This window comes from Nomascus leucogenys, chromosome 7b (genome assembly GCF_006542625.1).
Source record: "Nomascus leucogenys isolate Asia chromosome 7b, Asia_NLE_v1, whole genome shotgun sequence".
NCBI lineage: Eukaryota > Metazoa > Chordata > Mammalia > Primates > Hylobatidae > Nomascus > Nomascus leucogenys.
The window spans coordinates 4262209-4289403 of record NC_044387.1 but is presented as its reverse complement, the minus strand read 5'-3'; the positions used below and the strand labels follow the sequence as shown (position 1 = coordinate 4289403).

The 27195-nt window shown below is 46.5% G+C and overlaps 1 protein-coding gene across 2 annotated transcripts in view; it reads left to right on the top strand.

Moving 5' to 3' along the window:
• PPARA (peroxisome proliferator activated receptor alpha) overlaps window positions 1–27195 on the top strand; it is a 94163-nt gene that overhangs the window by 53930 nt on the left and 13038 nt on the right. For both annotated transcript variants that reach the window (XM_030815368.1, XM_030815369.1), the window contains exons 4-6: window positions 11675–11835; window positions 14761–14899; window positions 16320–16522. In XM_030815368.1, the coding sequence (XP_030671228.1) occupies window positions 11675–11835; window positions 14761–14899; window positions 16320–16522 (503 nt within the window). The remainder of the gene's footprint in view (window positions 1–11674; window positions 11836–14760; window positions 14900–16319; window positions 16523–27195) is intronic.

Here is a 27195-nt window from a genome sequence, read left to right as displayed (position 1 = left end):
CATCTCACAATTCTTAAAACCTCTTTCCTTCCTTCCAGGTTTTACTGTACTGTTAACTGCAAAGTCTGAGAGATGAGGTTATTTAAGATTATTTCTTATTTGTAAATTAGATCGTTCATATTTGTACCTAATCTGATCTTTTGGGTAATATTCCTAGTTATGCAGACTGGTCTCTCAGAAGAGCCGGATATTAAATGCACTTACTTTAAACTTTACACCCAGGAGACCGGATGGGTGAGGCTGGTTCACTCGGCCAACGTACCATTTTATCCCTGGTATTTCTTCCCGGCTTTATTGCCATAATTGACATACAATAAACTGCATGTATTTAAAGTGTACAATCTGTTGGGCGTAAACACACATGCATCTGTGAAACCATCATCACACTCAAAATAACGATGTAGAATTTTTGCTCCTTAGTTCAACTAAATCTGGGTTCTTGTGTCATGACCAGGAAAAATTAGGCAAGTGGACACGTTGAAGGGTGAGGAGAGCAGTATTGGGCGAAAAGGAAAAAAAAAAAAAACTCTCAGCAAAGCTGGAGGGGATCCTGCCAATGGGTTCCCAGCTCACAGACTGATTAGCAGGCCACCACACAAGAGCTGGAGGCCTGGCTCCTCCCGCTGCACAAGGTGAGAACTTCCCGTGGCTCCGCCCCATTCTCCCAATGCCCAGGTGGGTCCCCGTCCCTTGCAGGCCTGTCTAGACAAGGGAACCCTAGGCAGGTTCCCTCATCTGCACAAAAGCATCTGAGGTAAACACTTGTGGGGCAGGTTGCAGATTCTCTGGGGACTCCCCCCTTATCTGCCTCCTATGTCTATCAGTAGTGCCTCTGTCTGTCACCCCTAAAGTTTACTTGTGCTGTTTTCTAATTCCTCTTTCCACAGCCCCGTGCCTCCCTGCCTCCCTCCCCCAGTAAACCATGGATCCACCTTCTATCATTCTAGGTTGCCTTATATTTCCTAGAATTTTATATAAATGGAATCATACAGCACGTACTCTTTCTAGGCTGGCTTCTTTCACTCTGCAGAACGGCTGTGAGACTCATCTGCATTGCAGCAAGCGTCAATATTCATTCTTCATCCATCATGTGGACATAGCACAGTTTGCTGATTCACGCACCTGTTGATGAGCATTTAGGTTGTTTCTAGCTTGTGGCTATTACAAATAAAGCTGCTATGGACATTCACGTACAAGTCTCTGTACAGCCCTCTGCTTTCATTTCTCTTGAATAAATACCTAGGAGTATGATGGCTGGAACAGACGGCAGGTGTTTGTGTAACTTTTTAAGAAACTGCCAAAATCTTTTCCAACATTTCAGAAAAATCTTAGAAAATGCTATACTATTTTATATTCCCACTGGCAGTGTATGGGGGAGTTCCAGTTCCTCCATACCCTCATCAACATGAGACATGATCAGTCTTTTTTTTTTAACCATGTCAGTAGGTGTGTGATGGTTTCTCACTGTGGTGGTTTTTATTGGCACTCCCCTAGTGATGTTGAGCATCTTTTCGTATGCTTATTTGCCATATATCTTCTTCGGTGACATTTCCGTTCAAATCTTTTGCTCATTTTTTAATTGAGTTGCTTTTCTACTATTCACTATTGAACATTATTTATATATTTTGAATACAAATACTTCATCAGACATGTGATCTACAGATATTTTCCCCAGTGTGTGGTTTGTCTGTCTTTTCTTTCTACTAATAGTATCTTAAAAAAAAAAAAAAAAAAAGATTTTTTTTGTTTGTGTTGTTTTGGAGATAGGGTCTCAATCTGTTGCCCAGGCTAGAGTGCAGTGGTGCGATCATGGCTTACTGCAGCCTTCACATCTTGGGCTCAGGAAACCCTCTGACCTCAGCCTCCTGAATAGCTGGGACCACAGGTGTGTACCACCATGCTTGGCTAATTTTTTTTTTGTAGATATGGAGACTTGTTACGTTGCCAGGGGTGGTCTTGAACTCCTGGACTCAAGCGACCCTCCCACCTCGGCCTCCCAGAGTGCTGGGATTACAGGTGTGAGCCATCATGCCAGACCAGTTTTTAATTTTGATGAAATCCAATTTATCAATGTCCTTTTTTTATGGATACTTTATTTATTTATTTATTTATTTATTTGAGAGAGGGTCTCACCCTGATCCCAGGCTGGAGTTCAGTGGCATGATCTCAGCTTACTGCAGCCTCAACCTCCCAGGCCCAGGTAATCCTCCTACTTCACCCTCCCAAGTAGCTGAGACTACAGGTACCTGCCACCATGCCCGGGTAATTTTTTTGTATTTTTTGTAAAGATGGGATTTCGCCATGTTGCCCAGGTTGGTCTCAAACTCCTGGGCTCAAGCGATCTGCTCATCTCAGCCTCCCAAAGTGTTGGGATTACAGGCGTGAGCCACCATGCCCAGCCATATATATACATTTTTTTTTTTTTTGAGACAGAGTCTCACTCTGTTGCCCAGGCTGGAGCACAGTGGTGCAATCTCAGCTCACTGCAACCTCCTCCTCTCAGGTTCAAGTAATTCTCATGCCTCAGCCTCTTTAGTAGCTGGGATTACAGGCACATGCTACCAGGCCTGGCTAATTACCGGCTTTATATTTTTGAACTCTATTTAAAACATTTAGGTGCATAAACATTTAGGCTTGTTATATTCTGTTGATGAACTGAACCTTTTATTATTATGAAATTGCTGTTTTAATCCATGGTAAAATTATTTGTTCTGAACACTACTTTGTCTGATATTGATGTAGCCACTGCAGCTTTCTTTTGATTGGTGTTAACATGGTATATCTTTTCTCATTCTTTTTCTTTTAACTTGTTTGTGCCTTTAATTTGATTTAAATCTATTATCTCGCAATTTGTTCTCTTTGGTACATCTTTGTTTTGTTCCGTTTTCCTCTTTTTATGCCTTCTCGAATTAATTGAGTCTTTTTTGTTTTGTTTTGTCTCATTTAATTTTGTTTTTTGAGACGGAGTCTCTCTCTGTCTCCAGGCTGGAGTGCAATGGCGCGATCTTGGCTCACTGCAACCTCCGCCCCCCAGGTTCAAGCAATTCTCCTGCCTCATCCTCCTGAGTAGCTAGGATTACAGGCATGCACCACCATGCCAGGCTAATTTTTTTTTTTTTTTTTTTGTATTTTTAGTAGAGACAGGGTTTCACCATGTTGGTCAAGCTGGTCTCAAACTCCTGACCTTGTGATCTGCATGCCTCGGCCTCCCAGAATGCTGGGATTATAGGCGTGAGCCACTGCACCCGGCCTAATTGAGTCATTTTTAAGATTCCACTTTATCTCCTTTGTTGGCTTATTATTTATAACACCTTCTGGTGTTATTTTAGTAGTTGCTTTAGGGTTTATAGTGTATCTCTCTAACGTCTCCCTGTCTACCTTCCAGTGGTATCATTCTATCTTACAGATATTATAAGAACTTTATGACGGTATATTTCATTTTTCCTTCATGCATTTGTGGTAATGTTTCACATAATTTTATTTATTTACCTACATTATAAATATTACAATATGTTATTGTTTTACATAGACAGCCAGTTATCTTTTTAAGATAGTAGTAAGAAAAGTTTTTTACATTTACCCACATAATTACCTTTTCTAGTGCTGTATACCTTTGTATAAATCCAGATTTCCATCTGCTATCATTCTCTTCCTGCCTGAAAGACTTCCTATGATATCACCTGTAATATGGCTCTACTGGTAACAAATTACTAGCTTTTGTATGTCTGAAAAAGTCTTCATACAACCTTCATTCTAGAAAGTATGTGATTCAAAGGGCCGGGCGCAGTGGTTCACGCCTGTAAAACCAGCACTTTGGGAGGCTGAGGCGGGTGGATCACCTGAGGTCAGGAGTTCAAGATTAGCCTGACCAATAAGGTGAAACCCTGTCTCTACTAAAAATACAAAAATTAGCTGGGCGTGGTGGCTCACGCCTGTAGTCCCAGCTACTTGGGAGGCTGAGACAGGGGAATTGCTTGAACCCAGAAGGCAAAGGTTGCAGTGAGCCAAGATCACGCCACTGCACTCCAGCCTGGGTGACAGAGCAAGACTCCATTCCCCCTCAAAACAAAAAGGAAAAGAAAAAGAAAAAAGTTTGTGATTCTACATTGGCAATTTTTTTTTTTTTTTTTTGAGACAGTCTCGCTCTGTCACCCAGGCTGGAGTGCAGTGGCGCCATCTTGGCCCACTGCAAGCCCTGCCTCCTGGGTTCACACCATTCTCCTGCTGCAGCCTCCCATGTAGCTGGGACTGCAGGCACCCACCACCACGCCTGGCTAATTTTTTTGTATTTTTTAGTAGAGACGGGGTTTCACCATGTTAGCCAGGATGGTCTCAATCTCCTGACCTTGCGATCTGCCCGCCTCAGCCTCACAAAGTGCTGGGATTACAGGCATGAGCCACCGAGCCTGGCCACTTTTTTTCTTTAAATACTTTTAAGATGTTCCTACTATGTTCTTGTTTTTAATTAATTTATTATTATTATTATTATTATTATTATTTTTAGAGACAGGATCTTGCACTGATGCTGAGGATGGAGTGTGGTGTTGCCATCGTAGCTCACTGCAGTCTCAAACACCTGGGCTCAAGCAATCGTCCTGCCTCAGCCTCCTGAGGAACTAGGACTAGAGGTATATACCACCATGCCCAGCCAATTTTTAAAATTTTTTGTAGAGGTGGAGACTCGCTATGTTGACCGGCTCCTCTCGAACTCCTGACCTCTAGCAATCCTCCTACCTCTGCCTCCCGAAGTATTGGGATTACAAGGATTACAAGTGTGAGCCACTGTGCTGGTCCCCACTGTCTTCTGGCTTGCATCATTTCTAAAAGAAACTTGGTGTCATTCTTATTTTTGTTTCTCTGCATGTTATATGTCCTCTTTATCTGGTTGCTTTAACTTTATTTATTAATTTTAGTTTAATTTTTAACTGACAAATAATAACTTTTATGGGGCACAATGTGATGTTTTGGTCTATGTTTACATTGTGGAATGTGTAAATCAAGCTAATGAACATATCCACCAGCTCACACGCTTACCATTTTTTGTGTGTGGTGAGAACATGTAAAGGCTGCTCCTTGAGGCCAGGTCCAATCCCAGCGCTTTGGGAGGCCAAGGCGAGTGGATCACTTGAGGTCAGGAGTTTGAGACTAGCCTGGCCAACATGGTGAAACCCTGTCCCTACTAAAAACACAAAAATCAGCCAGGCATGGTGGTACACGCCTGTAGTCCTAGCTACTTGGGAGGCTGAGGCAGGAGAATCACTTGAACCCAAGAGGCAGAGGCTGCAGTGAGCCAAGATCGTGCTACTGCACTCCAGCCTGGGCAACAGAGCAAGACTCCATCTCAAAAAAAAAAAAAAAGTCTATTCCTTGAGCAATTTTGAAATACACAATACATCATTATTAATTATGGTCACCGTACTGGGTAGTAGATCACTAAATCTTATTCTTCCTGTCTAACTAAAACTTTTTTCCTTTTGACCAACATCTCCCCATTCCCTCCCTCAACCTCAGCCCCTGATAACCACCATTCCACTCTCTACTGCTATGAGTTTGACCTCTTTAGATTTCACATATGAGATCACATGGTATGTGTCTTTGTGTGCCTGGCTTATTTTACTTAGCATAATACCTTCCAGATTTACCCAGGTTGTTGCAAATGGAATTTCCTTCTTTTTTAAGGCTGAATAGTAGTCGTGTGTGTGTGTGTGTGTGTGTGTGTGTATCACATTTTCTTTATCTCTTCATTCATCGATGACCATTTAGGATGATTCCACATCAGGCTACTGTGTATACTGCCGCAGTAGACATGGAAGTGTAGACATCTCTTCAGCATCCTGCTTCCAATCTCTTTGGATATAAACCCAGAAGTGGGATTGCTGGATCATATGTAGTGCTATTTTTGTTTTTTTGAGGAACCTCCATACTTATTTTCCATAATGCTATTCTAACTCACAATACTACCAACAGTGGACGTGGGTTCTTTTTTCTCTACATGCTTGCCAACCACTTGTTATCTTTTATCTTTTTGTATATCTGGCTGCTTCTCAATTTTTTTCTTTCTCACCAATTCTGAACCATTTGATGGTTTCTTCCTTTATGTTTCTCGTGCTTGAGGTTCATTGAGCGTCTGGGATCAGTGCACTTATTGTTTTCATCAAATTCAGAAGGTTAGGCCATTATTTCTTCAAACTTTTTTGTCCTTCTCTGTCTACCTTTGGGAGCTCCAATTATACATACATTAGGCCACTTGAAGTTGTCATACAGTTCACTAATGCTAAGTTCTTCTTTTAAGTCTTGTTTCTGTGTTTCATTTTGGACACTTTCTATTGCTACATCTTCAAATTTACTAATTTTTTCTTTTGCAATATCTAATCTGCTCCTAATCCTATCCAGTGTATTTTCCTTATTAGATATTATAGTTTTCATAACTAGAAGCATGATTTTGTTCTGTTTTCACCCATGTATCTATATAACATGTCCAGTCTTTCACTCAGCTTCTTAAACATTTAGAATATGGTCAGAATAACTTTTTTTGCCGTTTTGATTTAGAGACAGGGTCTCACTCTGTTGCCCAGGCTGGAGTGCAGTGGCATGATCACAGCTCACTGCAGCCCCAACCTCCTGGTCTCAAGGAATCCTCACACCTCAGCCTCCTATGTACCTGGGACCACAGGCACACACCACCACACACCTGGCTAATTTTTAAATTTTTTGAAGAGACAGGGATCTCACTTTGTTGCCCAGACTGGTTTCAAACTCCTGGGTTCAAACAATCCTCCTGCCTTGGCCCCCCAACGTGTTGGGATTACAGGCATGAGCCACTGTACCCAGCCCAGAATAACTTTTTAAAAATGTCTTGAGGCCGAGGTTGGGAAATCATCTGAGGTCAGGAGTTCGAGACCAGCCTGACCAACGTGGAGAAACCCTGTCTCTACAAAAAATACAAAATTAGCCAGGCACAGTGGCACATGCCTGTAATCCCAGCTACTCGGGAGGCTGAGGCAGGAGAATTGCTTGAACCTGGGAGGCAGAGGTTGCAGTGAGCTGAGATCACACCATTGCACTGCAGCCTGGGCAACAAGAGTGAAATTTCATCTCAAAAAAAAAAAAAAAAAAAAACTCTTAGCCACAATTTCTATCATCTGTGTCACTTCTGAGTCCCTTTCTATTCAGTTATTTTTCTCCTTGTCATGGGTCATATTTTTCTGATTCTTCATGTGTCCTGTAATTTTTCTTTCTTTTTTTTTTGGAGATGGAGTCTTGCTCTCTCACCCAGGCTGGAGTGCGATGGCACAATCTCGGCTCACTGTAACCTCCACCTCCTGGGTTCAAGTGATTCTCCTGCCTCGGCCTCCCAAATAGCTGGGATTACAGGCACTCACCACCATGCCCAGATAATTTTTTGTATTTTTAGCAGAGACGGGGTTTCACCATGATGGCCAAGCTGGTTTTGAACTCTTGACCTGAAGTGATCCGCCCACCTTGGCCTCCCAAAGTGCTGGGATTACAGGCATGAGCCACCGTGCCCGGCCAATAGTTTTCACTGGATGTCATATGTTGGGAACTTTATTGGGTAATGGATATTTTTGATTTCCTATAAATATTCCTGAACTTTGTTCTGGGGTGCAATTAAGTTACTTGGAAAATGTTTGATCCTTTCAGGTCCTGTTTTTCAGCTTCATTAGATGGGACTATTGCAGTGTTTATTTTAGAGATAACTTTGCCCCACTGCTGAGAGAAAACCACTTTGAGCTCTTTACCTGATGCCCCATGACTTCAGCGATCTTCCACTGTGGGAGGCGAGAACAAGACTATATCCAGCTCCATGTGGGTCCCAGGCAGCGTTCACTATCATCATTTCAGGTTGCTACTGAAGTATCCCTTTTTTAGGCTCTCAGTTGACAGAGCAAATACATATGTATATACAGGAATCTATCGGTATTTCTGTCTGTGGCCATCTGTAGCTGTATTAAGCCAAACATGAGTGTGTGCTGATGTCTCCAGCCCTCATCTGTTACCAGATGGATCATTCTAGCCTCCTCCACTTGCCTACCTGTCAACTTCACCATTCCTTGAATTCATTGTTCATTTTCAATATACCTGTACAGTGGCATCAGAATTGTTAACCCACATTCCAATCATTCGAAATTATTCAGTGCAGCGCCTTTCCGCACCTGCCCCCAGTTTTTTCCCTGAGATTGTTTCCTACATTCGTAGCACAGTTAGATTGTTTTGTTACATTCTGCATTTCACCCTGGGATCCTCCAACCTCCTAAGTTATTTTTGTTTTATTTGCACACATTAGGTTCAATCTGAACTATAAAGTTCTGTGGGTTTTCACAAATGCATAGTGTCATGTATCCACCACTACATTTTCCTTCCCTCTCTTTCTTGCTTTCTTGCCTTCTTGTCTCACTCTGTCACCCAGGCTGTAGTGCAGTGGCGCAATCTCGGCTCACTGCAACCTCCATCTCCTGGGTTCAAGCCATTCTGCTGCCTCAGCTTCCCTAGTAGCTGGACTACAGGCACACACCACCACCCCTGGCTAATTTTTTGTATTTTTACAAAATACAAAAGATGACATTTCACTATGTGGGCCAGGCTGGTCTCGAACTCCTGACCTCGTGATCCACCCACCTCGGCCTCCCAAAGTGTTGGGATTACAGGCGTGAGCCACCATGCCCGGTCTCTCTCCTTCCTTTCCTTCCCTTTCCTTTCCTTTCCTTTCCTTTCCTTCCCTTCCCTTCCCTTCCCTTCCCTTCCCTTTCCTTCCCTTTCCTTTCCTTTCCTTTTCTTTCTTCCTCTTTCCCTCTCCTCTCCTTTCCTCTCCTCCCCTCTCCTCCCCTCCCCTCCCCTCCTCTCCCCTGCCCTCCCCTCTCCTCTCCTCTGTTCTCCTTTCCTCTCCTCTCCTTTGATGGAGGTCTCACTGTGACACCCAGGCTGGAGTACAGTGGCAGCATAATCTCAGCTCACTGTAGCCTCAGCCTCCCAGGGCTCAGGTGATCCTCCCACCTCAGCCTCCCAAGTAGCTGGGATTACAGGTGCACACCACCACGCCCAGCAAATTTTTGTATTTTTGTAAAGATAGGGTTTCACCATGTTGCCCAGGCTGGTGTCAAACTCCTGAGCTCAAGTGATCTTCCGGCCTCGGCCTCCCAAAGTGCTGGGATGACAGGCATGAGCCACCGTGCCCAGACCACTGTTACATTTTCATACGAATAGTTTCACCACATCAAAAAACCTCATGCTTCACCTATTCAACCCTGCCTCTCCCACCCCCAGCCAGCCCAGAAATGGTTCTTTTGCCATTGCTATAATTTTGCCTTTTCCAGAATGCCATGAATTTGAAATCATATAGTATGTAGCCTTTTCAGACTGACTTCTTTCATAACAATATGCATTTAAGAGTCATCCGTGTCTTTCCATGGCTTGATATCTCATTTCTTTTTACACTGAATGAGTTCCCACTGTCTGTTTGTACCAGAGTTTGTATATCTATTCACCTATCTGAGGGCATCTTGGTTGCTTCCAATTTTTGGCAATTAAGAATAAAGCTGGCCATGTGCAGTGGCTCACACCTGTAATCCCAGCACTTTGGGAGGCCAAGGCAGGCAGATCACTTGAGGTCAGGAGTTTGAGACCAGCCTGGCCAACATGGTGAAATGCTGTCTCTACTAAAATACAAAAATTAGCTGGGCATGGTAATGGGCACCTGTAATCCCAGCTACTTGGAAGGCTGAGGCAGGAGAATCACTTGAACCTGGAGGCAGAGGTTGCAGTGAGCTGAGATCACACCACTGCACTCCAGCCTGGATGACAGAGTGAGACTCTGTTCCAAAAAGAAAAAGAATAAAGCTGCTGTAAACATATGTAGGTTTTCTGTGGACAGAAGTTTTCAAATCAGTTGGACAAATACCTAAGAGTGTGATTCCATCATACAGTAAAACTGCTTTGCTTTGTCAGAAACTGCCAGAATGTCCTCCAAGGGGGCTGTCTCATGTTGCATTCGCACCAGCAATGAATGGGGGTTCCTGTTGCTCCACATCCTCACCAGATTTGATGACATCAGTTTCGTGGATTTTAGTCATCCTAGTGGGTGTGTGGTGACACCACATTGTTGTTCTCATTCTCAGTGCCCTGATGACATATCATGCTGACCGTCGTTTCATATGCTTACTTGCCATCCGAATATCATCCTTGCTGAAGTGACTGTTCAGATGTTCAGATCTTTTGCCCATTTTCTTTTTTTTTTTTTCCTTTTGAGACGGAGTCTTGCTCTGTCGCCAGGCTGGAGTGCAGTGGCGCGATCTCAGCTCACCACAACCTCTGCCTCCCAGGTTCAAGTGATTCCCCTGCCTCAGCCTCCCAAGTAGCTGGGACTACAGGTGCGCACCACCACGGCATGCTAATTTTTTCTTTTTTCTTTTCTTTTTTTTTTTTTGTTTGAGATGAAGTCTCACTCTGTCACCCAGGCTGGGGTGCATTGGCACCATCTGGGCTCACTGCAAGCTCCGCCTCCCGGGTTCACACCATTCTCCTGCCTCAGCCTCCTGAGTAGCTGGGACTACAGGCACCCGCCACCATGCCCGGCTAATTTTTTTGTATTTTTAGTAGAGACGGGTTTCACCGTGTTAGCCAGGATGGTCTCGATGTCCTGACCTCGTGATCCGCTTGCCCCGGCCTCCCAAAGTGCTGGGATTACAGGCGTGAGCCACCGCGCCCAGCCCCCATTTTTCAACTGAGTTGTTTGTTTTAAGACCTCTTTGTGTATCACCACATGTGTATTGAAAATATGTTCTCCCAGTCTGTGGCTTGTCTTTAATTTTCTTAGCAATGTCTTTTGCAGAGCAGAAGGTTTCATTAGCTTTCATAGATTCCAACTTATATTTTCTCTTTCATGGATTGTGCATTTGGTGTTGCCCACACAGATTTTTATACTGTATTCTGGTGCCATTTACTGAGTTAACAATTGCGGAAGAACTGGAAGGAAGGAAGCAAACAAGTTCTGTGTGGCACTGTCAGCGCAGGGGCACGGGGAGTCCTGCAGGGTGAGGTGTGGGCGGGATGGCAAGGCGCGGGCCCATAGATGTGCAGGTCTGGTGATGTGCAGAGCAGAGATGAGCTGATCGGAGATGCCCGGGTCTGGAGATCCACGGGTCCGGAGACGCGCGGGTCCGGAGATGCGTGGGTCCAGAGATGTGCGGGTCCAAAGATGTCCGAATCTAAAGATGTGTGGATGGGAGATGTGAGATGTGCAGGTCCGGAGATGCGCGGGGCGGAGATGCTCAGATCGAAGATGTGGGAATGAGGAGATGTGCGGGGCGGGATGTGTGGATGGGAGACGCGCGGGCCCGGAGATGTGCGGGGCGGAGATGTGCGGGTCCGAGATGTGCGGGTCCAGGGATGTGTGATCTGAGGTGTGTGGGTCCGGAGCTCGGGGTCAGCTCAGCAGCAGTGAGAGCGAGCATGCTGGCTTTGGAAGCACAGCACAATGGCAGCTGTAGGAGTGCAAGAGGGTGTGACCCAGAGGCAGGGCCCGGCCCTGCATGGGTGTTCTGAGGTTTATGCCTCAGCACTAGATGCCTCATATGCGAAATCACATCCTCATAGACCCGGTTCAGACACAGGATAGTGATGCCTGGGCTATTCATCCGTCTCTCCTCTTTTTCCCCAGACACGCTTTCACCAGCTTCGAGCCCCTCCTCGGTGACTTATCCTGTGGTCCCCGGCAGCGTGGACGAGTCTCCCAGTGGAGCATTGAACATCGAATGTAGAATCTGCGGGGACAAGGCCTCAGGCTACCATTACGGAGTCCACGCGTGTGAAGGCTGCAAGGTAGAGGGGAGCTGGAACAGGGCCCGGTGGCCGCCACCATCAACTACTTATGGTTACTTTAATAGCAAATGGCAATCATTACTGAGAGATTGCAGAAAGTCCCGGATAAGAAACCGACTTCAGGCCAGGTGCGGTATCTCACGCCTATCATTCCAGCACTTTGGGAGACCGAGATGGGTGGATCACCTGAGATCAGGAGTTCGAGAACAGCCTGGCCAACATGATGAAACTCTGTCTCTACTAAAAATACAAAAAAAAAAGTAGCCAGGCATGGTGGTGGGCGCCTGTAATCCCAGCTACTCGAGAGGCAAAGACAGGAGAATCGCTTGAACCCAGGAGCCAGAGGTTGCAGTGAGCCAAGATTGCACCACTGCACTCCAGCCTGGGCAACAGAAGTGAGACTCCGTCTTAAAAAAAAAAAAAAGAAAGAAAAAAAGAAAAAGAAAAGGAAACTGACGTCAGTGATAGATTAGCCTCTCTTTATAGCACAGAACCCCTGACAGCATAAGCCCTGTTGCGAACTGCATATTTGAGGAATCTAGCTTGTACGCCCCTTATGAGAATCTAATACTTGACATTCCGAGGTGGAACAGTTTCATCCTGAAACCATCCCTCCCCAACCCCATCTGTGGAAAAATTGTCTTCCATGAAACCGGGCCCTGGTGCCAAAAAGGTTGGGGATTGCTGCTTTAGAGAGTCTAGGACAAATGGTTCCTCTGTGCTTTGCAAATACTTAGAGAAGTGTGTTCTTTAAAAGAAAATAAGCCACATTGGACCAGGTGCGGTGGCTCACACCTGTAATCCCAGCACTTTGGAAGGTCGAGGTGGCTGGATCACCTGAGGTCAGGAGTTCAAGACCAGCCTGGCCAACATGGCGAAACCCTGTCTCTACTAAAAATACAAAAATTAGCCAGGTGTGGTGGCGGGTGCCTGTAATCCCAGCTACTTGGGAGGCTGAAGCAGGAGAATCGCTTGAACCCGGGAGGTGGAGGTTGCAGTGAGCTGAGATCGAGCCATTGCACTCCAGCCTAGGCAACAAGAGTAAAACTTCGTCCCCAAAAAAAAAAAAAAAAAAAAAAAAGAGAGAGAAAAGAAAATAAGCCACATTAAGAACATCACTTCATTCGAATACAAGACAGAGAGCCGTTACCGTTGATCTCTGGACCCTCCCTGAAGGCCAGGTGGGGCAGGTGTTCTCATGCTCCTGCCGGGGGAATTGGCCATCAGAGACACAGAATATCTTGCTTAGGGTCCCACAGCCCCCAGCAGCAGGAACTGGAACCAGAGACTGGCTGCTCCTGCCCCCCCACCGGCAGTTCCTTCCGGCACATCAGGGGCTTCTCCACCCGATTCAAGCCACAGGAACCCCCTGTGCATCTTCATCCTCCTGCTGGCTCAGCCTGCCCTAAACAGATGTGACCCAGGCCAGGAGTGCATGAAGGCAGGCCCTGTTGTCCCGCATGCTGCCAGCGGTACTGCCAGGGTGGTTATGAGGAGAGCTCCTGCAGCAGCGTCCCTTTAGGGTTGCACAGACGTGCTCAAGTCTGGCGCTTTATGTACGTGATATGTGGGAGATCACCATCTGAATGTTTGGTTTGAATCAGAAATCCCTTCTCACGGTGCACGCTGCAGGTGTTCACTAACTTGGAAAATGCCACCTCCTTTCTGGCACAATGTACCATCTTGGAACACCAGCATTCTGCCCCGAGCCTCAGGGAGAACCTCACAGCCAAGATACTGTGGCACTCTGCCGTCTAGAAGCCTGTCTCCCCACCCTTCCCATTCTAACCCCATTCGTTCCTCAGCCTCCCCACCGTGCAAGCCTAGGTAAGGACATTATGAAGACGTCAGCCTGCCTCTCACATTCCCCTGCACACTGCTGTCCCTCTCCCGCAGGCCAAGCAGACCCACTGTGGCAAAAATATAGAAGAATGACTTAAAAAGCAAAGAGAAAAAAGAACCCAAAGGAAAAGTGAAGTCCTTCGCAAGTTTTCTAACCACATACCTTTGAAAAAGCTCCTTATAAAGTGGGCTTTTTCTTAGGGCCGTGATTAATTACTCATTTAGTTTTGTTTTTTTATGGACTATTTAGTAACACTGTTTCTTGCTGGGTAGAGTTTAAGGTGCTTTTACAAAGCAAGAAAATTGTTTACAAACAGCTGGCTTCCTTTTATTATAATTTTTGTCTTTGAGGGAGTTAATATACTCTTACAAAAATTCCTAGAAAGTCTTTAGTCACAAATATGGAAATGTCACAATGCTGGGGATAGTTACATTCATATACATTGTAACAAGGCTGAGTAACTCTTTGGAAAACTATAATTGTGTTTTCCCAAGTCAGATGAGGGCATTTTGAAATGACTTTGAATGCTGCCTCATTTTATTGTTTTTCACATTAAATGTAACGACATTTAAAGTTCTGTATTTGTCCTAATCATTTCAGACTTCTTAAAAGAACTATTTCTTTCTTTTCTCTTTTTTCTTTCTTTCTTTTTTTTTTTTTTTTTTTTTGAGATGGAGTCTCACTCTGTCGCATAGGCTGGAGTGCAGTGGCACAATCTCAGCTCACTGCAACCTCCGCCTCCCGGGTTCAAGTGATTCTCCTGCCTCAGCCTCCCGAGTAGCTGGGACTACAGACTTACACCACCACGCCTGGCTAATTTTTGTATTTTTAGTAGAGACAGGGTTTCACCATGTTGGCTAGGCTGGTCTCAAACTCCTGACATCAGGTAATCCACCCGCCTCTGCCTCCCAAAGTGCTGGGATTACAGGAGTGATCACCGCACCTGGCCTAGAATAACTTTTCTCTAAATTTCATTCATTTAAAAAGAAACAATAAATGAGCAACAAAAAAGGTGAGTAAAGCAAGTGCGCTGGTTTCTCAGTGGCCCAGGTCTTTAAATCTCCTGTGTATTACCCTCACAGGGCTTCTTTCGGCGAACGATTCGACTCAAGCTGGTGTATGACAAGTGCGACCGCAGCTGCAAGATCCAGAAAAAGAACAGAAACAAATGCCAGTATTGTCGATTTCACAAGTGCCTTTCTGTCGGGATGTCACACAACGGTAGGTAAGGTGGCCCCGCACATTTTCCCAGTTCATTCCTCGGTTCCCCTTCCTTGCTCCAAGGGAACAGACCAAGCTATGGATGAATGTGCCTCAACATTTCACACCCAAGTCATTTTGTAATCAGAGTGGCCTAAGAAAATAAAAGTCACCCAGGCGCGGTGGTTCACGCCTGTAATCCCAGCACTTTGGGAGGCTGAGGTGGGTGGATCACTTCAGGTCAGGAGTTTGAGACCAGCCTGGCCAATACGGTGAAACCCCGTCTCTACTAAGAATACAAAAATTAGCTGGGTGTGGTGGTGCATGCCTGTAGTCCCAGCTACTCAGGAGGCTGAGGCAGAAGAATCGCTTGAACCCGGGAGGCGGAGATTGCAGTGAGCCGAGATTGCACCACTGCACTCCAGCCTGGGCGACAGAGGGAGATTCTGTCTCAAAAAAAAAAAAAAGAAAGAAAGAAAGAAAGAAAAAAAATAAAAGTCTCCCAGGTGCGGTGGTTCACACACCTGTAATCCCAGTACTTTGGAGGCCGAGGCGGGTGGATCACTTGAGGTCAGGAGTTTGAGACCAGCCTGGCCAACATGGCAAAACCCCGTCTCTACTAAAAATACAAAAATTAGCTGGGCGTGGTAGTGCACACCTGTAATCCCAGCTACTTGAGAGGCTGAGACAGGAGAATAGCTTGAACCCGGGAGGCGGAGGTTGCAGTGAGCTGAGATCGTACCGCTGCACTCCAGCCTGGGCGACAGAGTGAGACTCCGTCTCAAAAAAAAAGAAAAAAAAAAGAAAAAGTCTCAAATAGCTGAGATTCAGTGGTCATTGGACTCGCTGTTAGAAACTTCAATGGTAAGACTTTGATACAGAATCGAAAAACCAAGTGGAAGGCACCAAAATGACAGAATGTTCACCTCGTCCATAGGAAGGGTGTGCCACCTCAAACATCTCACCACATTATGAATTTCCTTCTAGCCAATCATATAATAGTTTCAGAACATGCTAATTGTGATGTGAATGTAACTAAAGTAAGTCGTTCATAAGAGTTGCATGTCTACCTTCCGGAAAAAGAAGCAGTTATTATATAAACTCATCCCGAAGCCCCGTTCACCTCCTTCACTGAAAGGTTGATGATGCACCTGATGGTGGTGTGCACCCTACTAATAAGACGAACGATGGTGTCACTTTCAGCCTGCACCTGTTAACGATGGTGTCACCTTCAGCCTGCACCTGTTTAAACGTCTACAGTGTATGGAGTTTGAGTTTTTCATCTCTCCGTAGTGGAAGGCCGAGTAGTAATCAAGGATGGGTCTGAACTGCCTGTGAATTTTCATTCCTGGTTTAAGTCCTGGGGGAGCCCCTCGTCCAGCCCTGTCCGCGCAGTCATGACCTCACTGCTCATGCCTGTGTTTCCCCCTCCAAACCCTAGCGATTCGTTTTGGACGAATGCCAAGATCTGAAAAAGCAAAACTGAAAGCAGAAATTCTTACCTGCGAACATGACATAGAAGATTCTGAAACTGCAGATCTCAAATCTCTGGCCAAGAGAATCTACGAGGCCTACTTGAAGAACTTCAACATGAATAAGGTCAAAGCCCGGGTCATCCTCTCAGGAAAGGCCAGTAACAATCCAGTAGGTGTTTGCGGCTGTTCTGGGTTCTGTTGGCAACGTGGAACCAGTGTCATAGAGGACGATTAAGGACACATGTGTTGAATGTTGAGAAAATTATATTTATCCCACAGTTAAGCAAAGGACAGCGAAGTTGGAAATAGTTCATTCTGAGACTCTGAGCTGTAGCTTAACAACACCTCCTTTCTTCTTGCTTGGAGCCACCTCAAAGCTCTTAGCAACTAAGTTATTATACTGGCTATGTAATTAATACACTTAAAAAAAACCTTAATAGCTTGCCAAGTACTAAGATGATTTCTTAGGTGCATTTTTTCTTAAATGGAGATACGTTCTTGCTCTGTTGCCCAGGCTGGAGTACAGTGGTGCAATCAGAGTTCACTGCAGCCTTGAACTCCTAGGCTCCAGCAATCCTCCTGCCTCAGCCTCCCAAGGAGCTGGGACTACAGGTGTGCACCACCACACCTGGCTATTGTTGTTGTTGTTGTTGTTGTTTTGTTTTGTTTTTGTTTTTTGGTAGAAATGAGATGTTTCCCAGGCTGGTCTCAAACTCCTGGCCTCAAGTGATCTTCCCACCTCGGCCTCCCAAAGCACTGGCATTACAGATGTGAGTCATGGCACCCAGTATTAACTGGATTAAAAAAAAAAAAAAAACTGACCAGGCAAGGTGGGTCATGCCTGGGGAGGCCAAGGTGAGCAGATTGCTCGAGTCCAGGAGTTTGATACCAGCCTGGCCAACATGGAGAAACCCCATCTCTACTAAAAATACAAAAATTAGCTGAGCAGGGTGGCACACGCCTGTAATTCCAGCTACTCGGGTGGCTTAGGCATGAGAATTGCTTCAAACCGGGAGGCAGAGGTTACAGCGAGCTGAGATCATGCCACTGCACTCCAGCCTGGGTGACAGATCGAGACCCTATCTCAAAAAAAATAATAATAATAAAATAAATCCCTATTTTAAGGTGTATTAGTCTGCTATAAAGAAATCCCTGAGACTTGGTAATTTATAAAGAAAAGAGGTTTAATTGGCTCGTGGCCCACAGGCTGTACAGGAAGCTTCTGCTTCTGGGGAGGCCTCAGGGAACTTTGACTCATAGCAGGTGAAGTGGGAGTAAGCATCTTACATGGCAGGAGCAGAAATAAGAGACGGGAGGTGCTGCACACTTTTCACCGATCAGATCTTGTGAGAACTCTATCACTAGAGTAGCACCAAGAGGATGGTGCTAAACCATTCATGAAGGATCACCCCCATGATCCAGTCCTTCCCCCCAGGCCCCACCTCCAGCACTGGGGATTACAGTTCACCATGAGATTTGGGTGGGGACACAGAGCCAAACCATATCACAAGGCTAGAAAATGAAACCACTTACTTCCCACTCAAAATGTGCTCTTGGTCCTTTCTCCTAAAACTACTCCCTCCCTCTCAGACAAACATGCCTACATTCTTTTTCTGCCTTCAGCAAAAAGACAGTGACATCTTGGGGCTTAGAAAGGGCCACTTGTAAGCCAGGCGCGTGGCTCACGCCTGTCATCCCAGCACTTTGGGAGGCCAAGGCAGGCGGCTCACGAGGTCAGGAGATCGAGACCATCCTGGCTAACACGGTGAAACCCCATGTCCACTAAAAATACAAAAAATTTGCCGGGCATGGTGGTGGGCACCTATAGTCTCACCTACTCGGGAAGCTGAGGCAGGAGAATGGCGTGAACCCAGCAGGTGGAGCTTGCAGTGAGCCAAGATCATGCCACTGCAGTCCAGCCTGGGCAACAAAGCCAGTTGTCGCTGGGCGCGGTGGCTCACGCCTGTAATCCCAGCACTTTGGGAGGCCAAGGTGGGTGGATCACTTGAGTTCAGGAGTTTGAGACCACCCTGGCCAACATGGTGAAACCCCATCTCTACTAAAAATACAAAAAATTAGCTGGGCATGGTAGTGGTTGCCTGTAATCCCAGCTACTTGGGAGGCTGAGGCAGGAGAATTGCTTGAACCTGGGAGCTGGAGGTTGCAGTGAGCTGAGATCGCACCACTGCACTCCAGCCTGGGCAACAGAGTGAGACTCTGTCTCAAAAAAAAAGAAAGAAAGGAAAAGAAAGGACCACTTGTTATAGAAACCCTGTCTTTTAAGGTAGCTCTGGACCTTTTCAGAGGCAGCTAAATTGCCCCTCATGGCTCGTCCTCCACGTCTCCGCCTGCCTGGCCTAAGTCCTCCTTCCCCCTCCCCAACAGTTAAATAAGCCTTTGTCTCCATTACAAAACATCTCAGAGCTACCTTCAAAGAAGAGCCAGCCCTCAGCTGGTGAATGAAGATACTTTAACATTTTCCTATGAGCATGGTGAAACAGGTTTAATTTGTATTAATGAATAGCTTAAAGCAATCCTTATTGGGAATTACAAGGTGGAATTTTAGTCACAGGAAAATAAAGCATTTCACAAGCTACTTACTTTCATGAACAAACCAAACCTCTTCTTTACTGAGTCCTTTAATTCTTCAGTGAATTCTCCAATTAAATAGGCCGAGACATTTTAGAAGTTTCCAGCAGACACCCACGCTAGGCAGCTCCAGAGGCTTGTCCCAATTAGACCTTTCCTGGATTACGAGAGTGAAAGAAAAGGTGACTTTTAGCTTCGAGTCTCTATCCTGGATATGATTAGCACAGCCCAAAATTGGGATGACTAAAACTTTCGTTTGCCAGCTTATATTTCTCCCTGGGATTTAAGAATTGAAAGCAGGCTGGGCACAGTGGCTCACACGGTAATCCCAGCACTTGGGGAGGCTGAGGCGGGAGGATCACTTGAGACGATCCAAGAGTTCAAGACCAGGCAACACAAGGAGGCCTCATCTCTACATAAAATGATTTTTTTTAAAAAAAAAAACTAGCTGGGCATGGTGGCATGTGCCTGTGGTCCCAGGTACTTGGGAAGCTGAGATGGGAGGGTGGCTTGAGCCCAGGGATTCAAGAACAACCTGGGCAGCATGGCAAGACCACCTCTCTACAAAAAATAAAAACATGAGCCAGGCATGGTGGCACATGCCTGTAGTCCCCGCGACTTCGGAGGTTGAGGCAGGAGGATGCCTGGAGGCCAGGAGTTCAAGGCTGCAGCGAGTCATGATTGCGCCACTGCACTCCAGCCTAGGCGACAGAGCAAGACTCTCTAAAAAAATATTCAAAGCAGAGTTAAGTTGTCTTTCTTCCTAACAACCTGCCCCCACCATTGGGTACAAATGGGACTCCTGGAGTCCTCCTGCACCTCCCCTTGGAGACCGCCAAGCTCTAGGAACCCCATCACCCTCAGCTGAGGGTCACATGCAGCAACTTGCAGGCAGGAATCTCTTTGCATTTTGGCCTTAAAGAAATAAATAATAGGCCAGGCGTGGTGGCTCATGCCTGTAATCCCAGAGCTTTGGGAGGCTGAGGCAGGTGGATCACCTGAGGTCAGGAGATGGAGACCAGCCTGACCAATATGGTGAAACCCCGTCTCTACTAAAAATACAAAAATTAGCCAGGCATGGTCATGGGCACCTGTAATCCCAACTACTCGGGAGGCTGAGACAGGAGAATTGCTTGAATCCGGAAGGCGGAGGTTGCAGTGAGCCGAGATCACAGCACTGCACTCCAGCCTGGGTGACAGAGCGAGACTTCATCTCAAGAAAAAAAAAAAAAAAAGGGCCAGGCACGGTCGCTCATGCTTATGCCTGTAATCCCAGCACTTTGGGAGGCAGGGGAGGGCGGACTGCCTGAGCTCAGGAGTTCGAGACCAGCCTGGGCAACACAGTAAAACCCCATCTCTACTAAAATACAAAAAATTAGCTGGGCATGGCAGTGTGCGCCTGTATTCCCAGCTACTCGGGAGACTGAGGCAGGAGAATGGCGTGAACCTGGGAGGCGGAGCTTGCAGTGAGCCAAGATCGCACCAGTGCACTCTAGCCTGGGTGACAGAGTGAGACTCCGTCTCAAAAAAAAAAGAAAGAAATGATAGATGAATAGTCTAGGATTGGGGTTCACAATTTGGTTTTCTGCAGAAAAAGAGAACCGGGCACTCTTCCTAGAGTCAGATGCCCTCTTCCACCCACACCCGCAAAGCCAGAGCACCATAGGTACCAGTTTTCAAGGCAACCTCCAACCGTCATGTGACTCCTTGTGTTTGATCACAGTTTGTTCCAAGCCAGGGTTGCGTCCCACCCCATGTCCTTGTCTGCCCACGGGACGCTGGAGGCACGGCCCCCTCCTCCCTGCCTAGCCTGCTGATGGGCTTTCCAGAGCTGGCTCCTTCAAGTGCAGGATACCCTCTCTGCTTAGTCTGGGAAAAGGCCCCGTTGGCAGGATGCCCACCACCAGGCCACACTGCCTGAATCTCTTGGCAGAGCTCTGGTTTTGTGGCCATGGTGGGTAGTGGAAGACCATAGCCTGTGTCCCTTACACATCTCAGAAAGCAACCCCATCTGTGGGCAAGAAATCTGTTAGGGAGACCAAGCATCGGGCTGGAAACACTCACCTTGATCTCTGCCCAGTGGCCCACATCCAGTCCCCGTTTCATCAGTTTCCAGCCTGGGTGACCTCACAGCCCCAGCCACGCCCCACAGAGCCTCAGGAAGGCACACTGACCTCAGGGCCGGCAGCTGACTTCATTTCTGTTTGGGGATGAGAGGCGGCACAGTGAACTGTCCAGGCCAGTAAACTGATGGATTCACACGAACCGTAATGAACACGGGCTGTGTGCTGGGGAAGGCAGGCTCGCCTCCTCCCTGCAGGTGCTGCTGGGGTGAAAGCAACCCTGAAATGTTCAAAGCCTTGATGGGGAAGCACAGGGGATGGATAGATTTTAATTTTAAAGCAGCCCTCTGGTTTGCTGTAAGTGGGGGACTGAATTTCTCTTTGCGGTGGCCAATGCCTGTCTTCTGTCAAGATCAGCTCATGGCCTTCAGATCAGATGACGCAAAGCCCCATGGCTGACCTGGAACGGGCTAGAATGCTGGGGGGCCTGAAACCGGTGGGGGAGTTGTGGGGGGCCTAGAATCAGCCAGGAGGCTCGGGTCAGGGTTGGAACCGGCCAGGGTGCACGGAGGAGGCTGCAGGGGCAGGGGGAGGCCGCTGCATGGAGCCACATAGATGCCATTGCTTGAGGAAAGGTGGGGTTTCGCCGAGGGAAGGAGTGAGGGGTGGATGGAGAATGTCTGTGTCCATCTGGACACTGGGACTGTTTGAGCCCCTGAGATTTCAGAACCATGGGCCAGAAAATGGTCAGGGCCCTTGGTGATGGGGCAGGGCGCCTCTGGGGAACTCACTGTCCCTTGATTTGAGGGTAACAGGGATGGAAGTGGAGCCAGGGGGCTGAGGGAGGCAATAAAAATGGGTGCTTTTCAACAGTGTCTAAAAAGATAAGATGTTGACCTGTCAGGGGTTGAGAATGTCGTCAGAAGACTTTGGAGGAAGCAACAGAAAATGAGACTGAGGGGCTTGGGCAGAGTCAGTGCCTTCTGTGTGATGCATGCTCACGCACAAATGCACACACACCCACACTCACACATCCGTGCACACACGGGTACACACACATACACGTGCACGCACACGCATGCTCACACACATGCACCTACACTCACACATCCATGCATGCACGTGTACACAAACACACCCACACATACACATGCACCCACACGTACACAGATGCACCTTCACCCCCATACATGCACATGGACACACACATGCACCCACACGCACACAACCATCCATGCTCACACCGGTACACACTCACACATACATGCATGCACGTGTACACACACCCACACATACACATGCACCCAGACATGTACACAGACGCACCTCCACCCCCACATACACACATGCACCCACACGTGGATACACACACACACACACATTTACCCACACCTGTGTACACACACATACACATGCATGCTCACACACATGCACCCAGGCACATACAAATCCTCATTCACCCATACACTCACACACATGCATACACACACACACATACAAACACATGCATTCACACACACTGCACATATGTACATATACATGCTCACATGCATGTATATGCACACACACGCACCCTCACCTTATGCACACATGTACCCACACACATGTACCCGCACATATACAAGCATGCACACATATATATACACATGCTCACACGCATACCCACACTCATGTGTGCACATATGCTCACACACACGTGCACACACATGCTCTCACACACAGACACACTCTTACTGTTGCTCAGGCCTAGCTGCTTTGGGCTTAAGAAGCAAACTGCACCTTCCAAAAAATGAGTGTGGTGTTCAGTTAAACAACCAAATAATTCTTTAGCACTAAATATGTGGACTTTAGAAATTCAAAGTCTAAGGTGATAATAACGTTGTCCTGCTACTTTTTAATCTAACAAACATTATCAGAACTGACACTCAGTTCAAATGAAGAAAGTAGGATTGGCCGTGCCATGTGTTTATTTCAAAGATTCTCCTATTGCTCCAAATTGTTGGGGATTATCTTTAGAGTCTTTGAATAGCTTCAGTTATGGAAGATTTTACCTTCTGAGAATAGAACTGAATTTTAGACAAACCATGAGTCCATTGTAGCTAGTCTGGCATGCAAGTTGGGATTAAACAGAGTAAAATGTCTTGTTTGAAAAAATAAGAAAGGCTGGCTTGGGCAACACAGTGAGACCTCCTCTATGAAAAGTTAGCTGGGCGTGGTGGTGTGCGCCTGTGGTTCCAGCTACTCAGGGGGCTGAGGCAGGAAGATGGAGGTCAAGACTGCAGTGGACTGTGATTGCGCCACTGTACTCCAGCCTGGGTGACAGAGCAAGACCCCATCTCAAAAAAAGAAAATAGAAAAAAGAAAAAAAAAAGTTGAGCAAGGAGACTAATTTGTGACATGCAGCTGAACATGGCTTTTAAGACCAGTTTCGAAAGAGGAATTCCAACATTATTCTTAACATTTCAGAAGCTTGGGCCTAAGGGTGACCTCCAGGGTGCCGTGTTATAATAGGACTGCTCCTTTCAACAGCTAGGACCTTATACCATGTCTTGGGGTGTTGCCTGCCATGTGACAGCCCAATATTATACCTACTACTTAAGTTGTCTTTAGATTTAAAAATGTACTTCATATTTTATGCCATTTCTACAAATGTATAGTAAAACATAACCAAGAGAGCTTATTAAATAATTTCATCGAAAGCAGTTCTACCAGTGCTTCACATTTATTTATTTTTATTTATTTTTTTGGAGACTGAATCTCACTCTCTTGCCCAGGCTGGAGTGCAGTGGCACGATCTCTGCTCACTGCAACCTCCCCCTCCTGGGTTCAAGTGATTCTCCTGCCTCAGCCTCCCAAGTAGCTGGGATTACAGGTGCCAGCCACCACACCCGACTAATTTTTGTATTTTTAGTAGACACAGGCTTTTGCCATGTTGGCCAGGCTGGTCTCGAAATTCTGATCTCAGGTCATCCACCTACCTCGGCCTCCCAAAGTGCTGGCATTGCAGGCGTGAGCTACTGCGCCTGGTCCACATTTAATTTTTTGCAAAAAGATGACAGCTGCTAACAGAGATGAATTCTCATGAGTGATATCATTGAGCTTCGTAGGCCACATGAGTGTGTGCAGAGACCAGCGTGGCAGCAAGCGGGGCGTTCTGCTCTCGGCATGGAGTGATTGGGGAAAAGCTAGGCAGCTTCCTGCCTCACGCTGTTTAAAACCTTTATAATGTGCTTTATTTCATTTATTTGAAATGACTGCCTGTCATGTCAGATATATTCATAGTCAAGCTTGAGTATAAAAGGCATATTCCAAAGTTAAATATAAGCTGCTGCATAGATTTTTTTGTAAAATGATCTTACCAAGAATGTTTATCCATAAAGTTTAGCGAATTTGCAAGTGTGTTTTTCAACACCATTTCTCTTTAGCTTTAATAAACACTGGTTTCTTCATGGTAGCACTCATTCTGAATTCAGTGGTCTCCAGTTTTCCCTGTTCAATGAGGCCCACTTTCTAAAACCAAAGTGATAATTTTATAAAAATGAAATTAGATATTTGTTACCACATAAGTCCTCATTTAGGAGAGTACATTCCCCATAAAACTAGTCCAGGGCAGGCCTCAGGGGCGTGCAAGCTGTTTCACGACACCCCAAGCCTAGAAAGGCCCAGGCTTGGGTGTTCACGCTCCGCTGTTGCCTTCTTGAAATTCGTAATCATCTTTGAACAAGGGGTCCCGCAGTGTGCTGTGGCTCACGCCTGTAATCCCAACACTCTGGGAGGCTGAAGCGGGTGGATCACCTGAGGTCAGGAGTTCGAGACCAGCCTGGCCAACATGGTGAAACCCCATCTCTACTAAAAATACAGAAATTAACCAGGCGTGGTGGTGGGCACCTGTAATCCCAGCTACTCGGGAGGCTGAGGCAGGAGAATCACTCGAACCTGGGAGGTGGAGGTTGCAGTGAGTTGAGATCACGCCACTGCACTCCAGCCTGGGCAACAGAGCGAGACTCCGTCTCAAAAAAGAAAAACCAAGGGGTCCCACATTTGCGTTTTTGCTCTGGGTCCTGCAAATTATGTAGCCAGGCCTGCGTTTGTCCTAGGAGACGCTCTACCAAAAAACAAGAAATAACACCAAGCATTCTGTAATCGAACACCGTAGGAACCCCTGCTTATCCTAGCCTCATTCTCATTCTGGAAGACTGCACATTTATCATGTTAAAGACTCAGCTGGGGAGGCCCAACTTCATTTAACTCAGTATTTCTTATTTTTTTAAAACAGAACTCATTTTTTAAAAAAATTATTGGCTGGGCGTGGTGGCTCACACCTGTAATCCCAGCACTTTGGGAGGCCAAGGCGGGTGGATCATGAGGTCAGGAGATCGAGACCATCCTGGCTAATACGGTGAAACCCCGTCTATACTAAAAATACAGAAAAAATTAGCCAGGTGTGGTGGCGGGCGCCTGTACTCCCAGCTACTCGGGAGGCTGAGGCAGGAGAATGGCATGAACCCGGGAGGCGGAGCTTGCAGTGAGCCGAGATCACGCCACTGTGCTCCAGCCTGGGCAACAGAGCAAGACTCCATCTCAAAAAAAAAAAAAAATTATTTAACACCTTTATTTCTGCTGAATGTACTTTAGAAAGATCGAGTGATTTGAATAAAGTGATGGTGGCCTAACAGTCTATTTTCTGGAATTGAGGGAATACTGCCATCAATCCTTTAAAAATATTTATTTAGTCCCTCCTAGAGGCCGTGCGCAGTGGCTCACACATGTAATCCTGGCCTGCACTTTGGAAGGCCGAGACGGACAGATTGCCTGAGCTCAGGAGTTCAAGACCAGCCTGGGTAACAAGGTGAAACCCGTCTCTACTAAAATACAAAAAATTAGCTGGGTGTGGTGGTGTGTGCTTGTAATCCCAGCTACTGGGGAGGCTGAGGCAGGAGAATCACTTGAACCCAGGAGGCGGAGGTGGAGGTTGCAATGAGCTGGGATTGCACCACTGCACTCCAGCCTGGGCGACAAAGCAAGACTCCATCTCAAAAAAAAAAAAAAAAAAAATTATCTAGCCCCTCCTAGAAATGTTGATTCCTCAAATCTGAGCTTCAACTTTCTGTGAAGCAGAATTATCTCCAAACTTTAGCAAACAATGGTCCTCTGAACTGTTTTTAAGGTCTTTGGAGAGAGATCATTTTCAGTCTTCATTAATCAGACTTGAGATTATTTAGAAGCTTGGCTCTGAATATTGTATTCAGAATGTTTTCACTCATTTGTGAGTAATTTTTTAAATATCCCCTTTCCTCAGATGCAGAATCAGGGTTTTTTGTCCAGCATTGTGTTGCAAGTCCTGGTTCTGTTGAAACATTCCATACCATCTGTGTGATGGTTATCGGCACCTCCACCGGTGCCCTGAAGACAGTTTTGTGCTGTGAGCCCAGAAACAGGAAACACTTCAGGCTGTGGGTCAGAAGCATTGTCAGCGGTTGCGTTTTGCCCACTGGCAAGGGGCATTCTTTAAATCCCTGGGATGCTTCTGCACTCTGGGCTCCACTGTTCCAGCAGTGATTAGAAACAACGCTTTAGGCCGGACGTGGTGGCTCACCCCTGTAATCCCAGCACTTTGGGAGGCTGAGGTGGGCAGATTACCTGATGTCAGGAGTTTGACACCAGCCTGACCAACATGGTGTAACCCCGTCTCTACTAAAAATACAAAATTAGCTGGGCGTGGTGGCGCATGCCTGTAATCCCAGCTACTCAGGAGGCTGAGGCAGAAGAATCGCTTGAACCCGGGAGGCCAAGGTTGCAGTGAGCCGAGATTGTGCCATTGCACTCCAGCCTGGGCAACAAGAGCAAAACTCTGTCTCAAAAAAAAAAAAAAAGAAAAGAAATAACACCTTAGCCCGCTGCATTATTGACCTGTGTCTGCATGAGCTGTGGACCACATTATAATCTGAGAGATCCCTCAGATGCCGTCACTTTCCTGCTCTACCCGCAGATGTAAATTTCAGCCAACAGCAGTGTTTGTGCTCGTTTTCCCCGGCCCTCCCACACATGTAATCCCTTCTGAGCGTGTTGGCTTCAAATAATATGTCCAGCCACCTCTTCCACCACAAGATCTTCAGGAAATGGCAGGCCACTGGGTTTAGATGCAGATGGCATGGGAGCACACAAGGCATGGCTGTGGGGAGTTGGCACT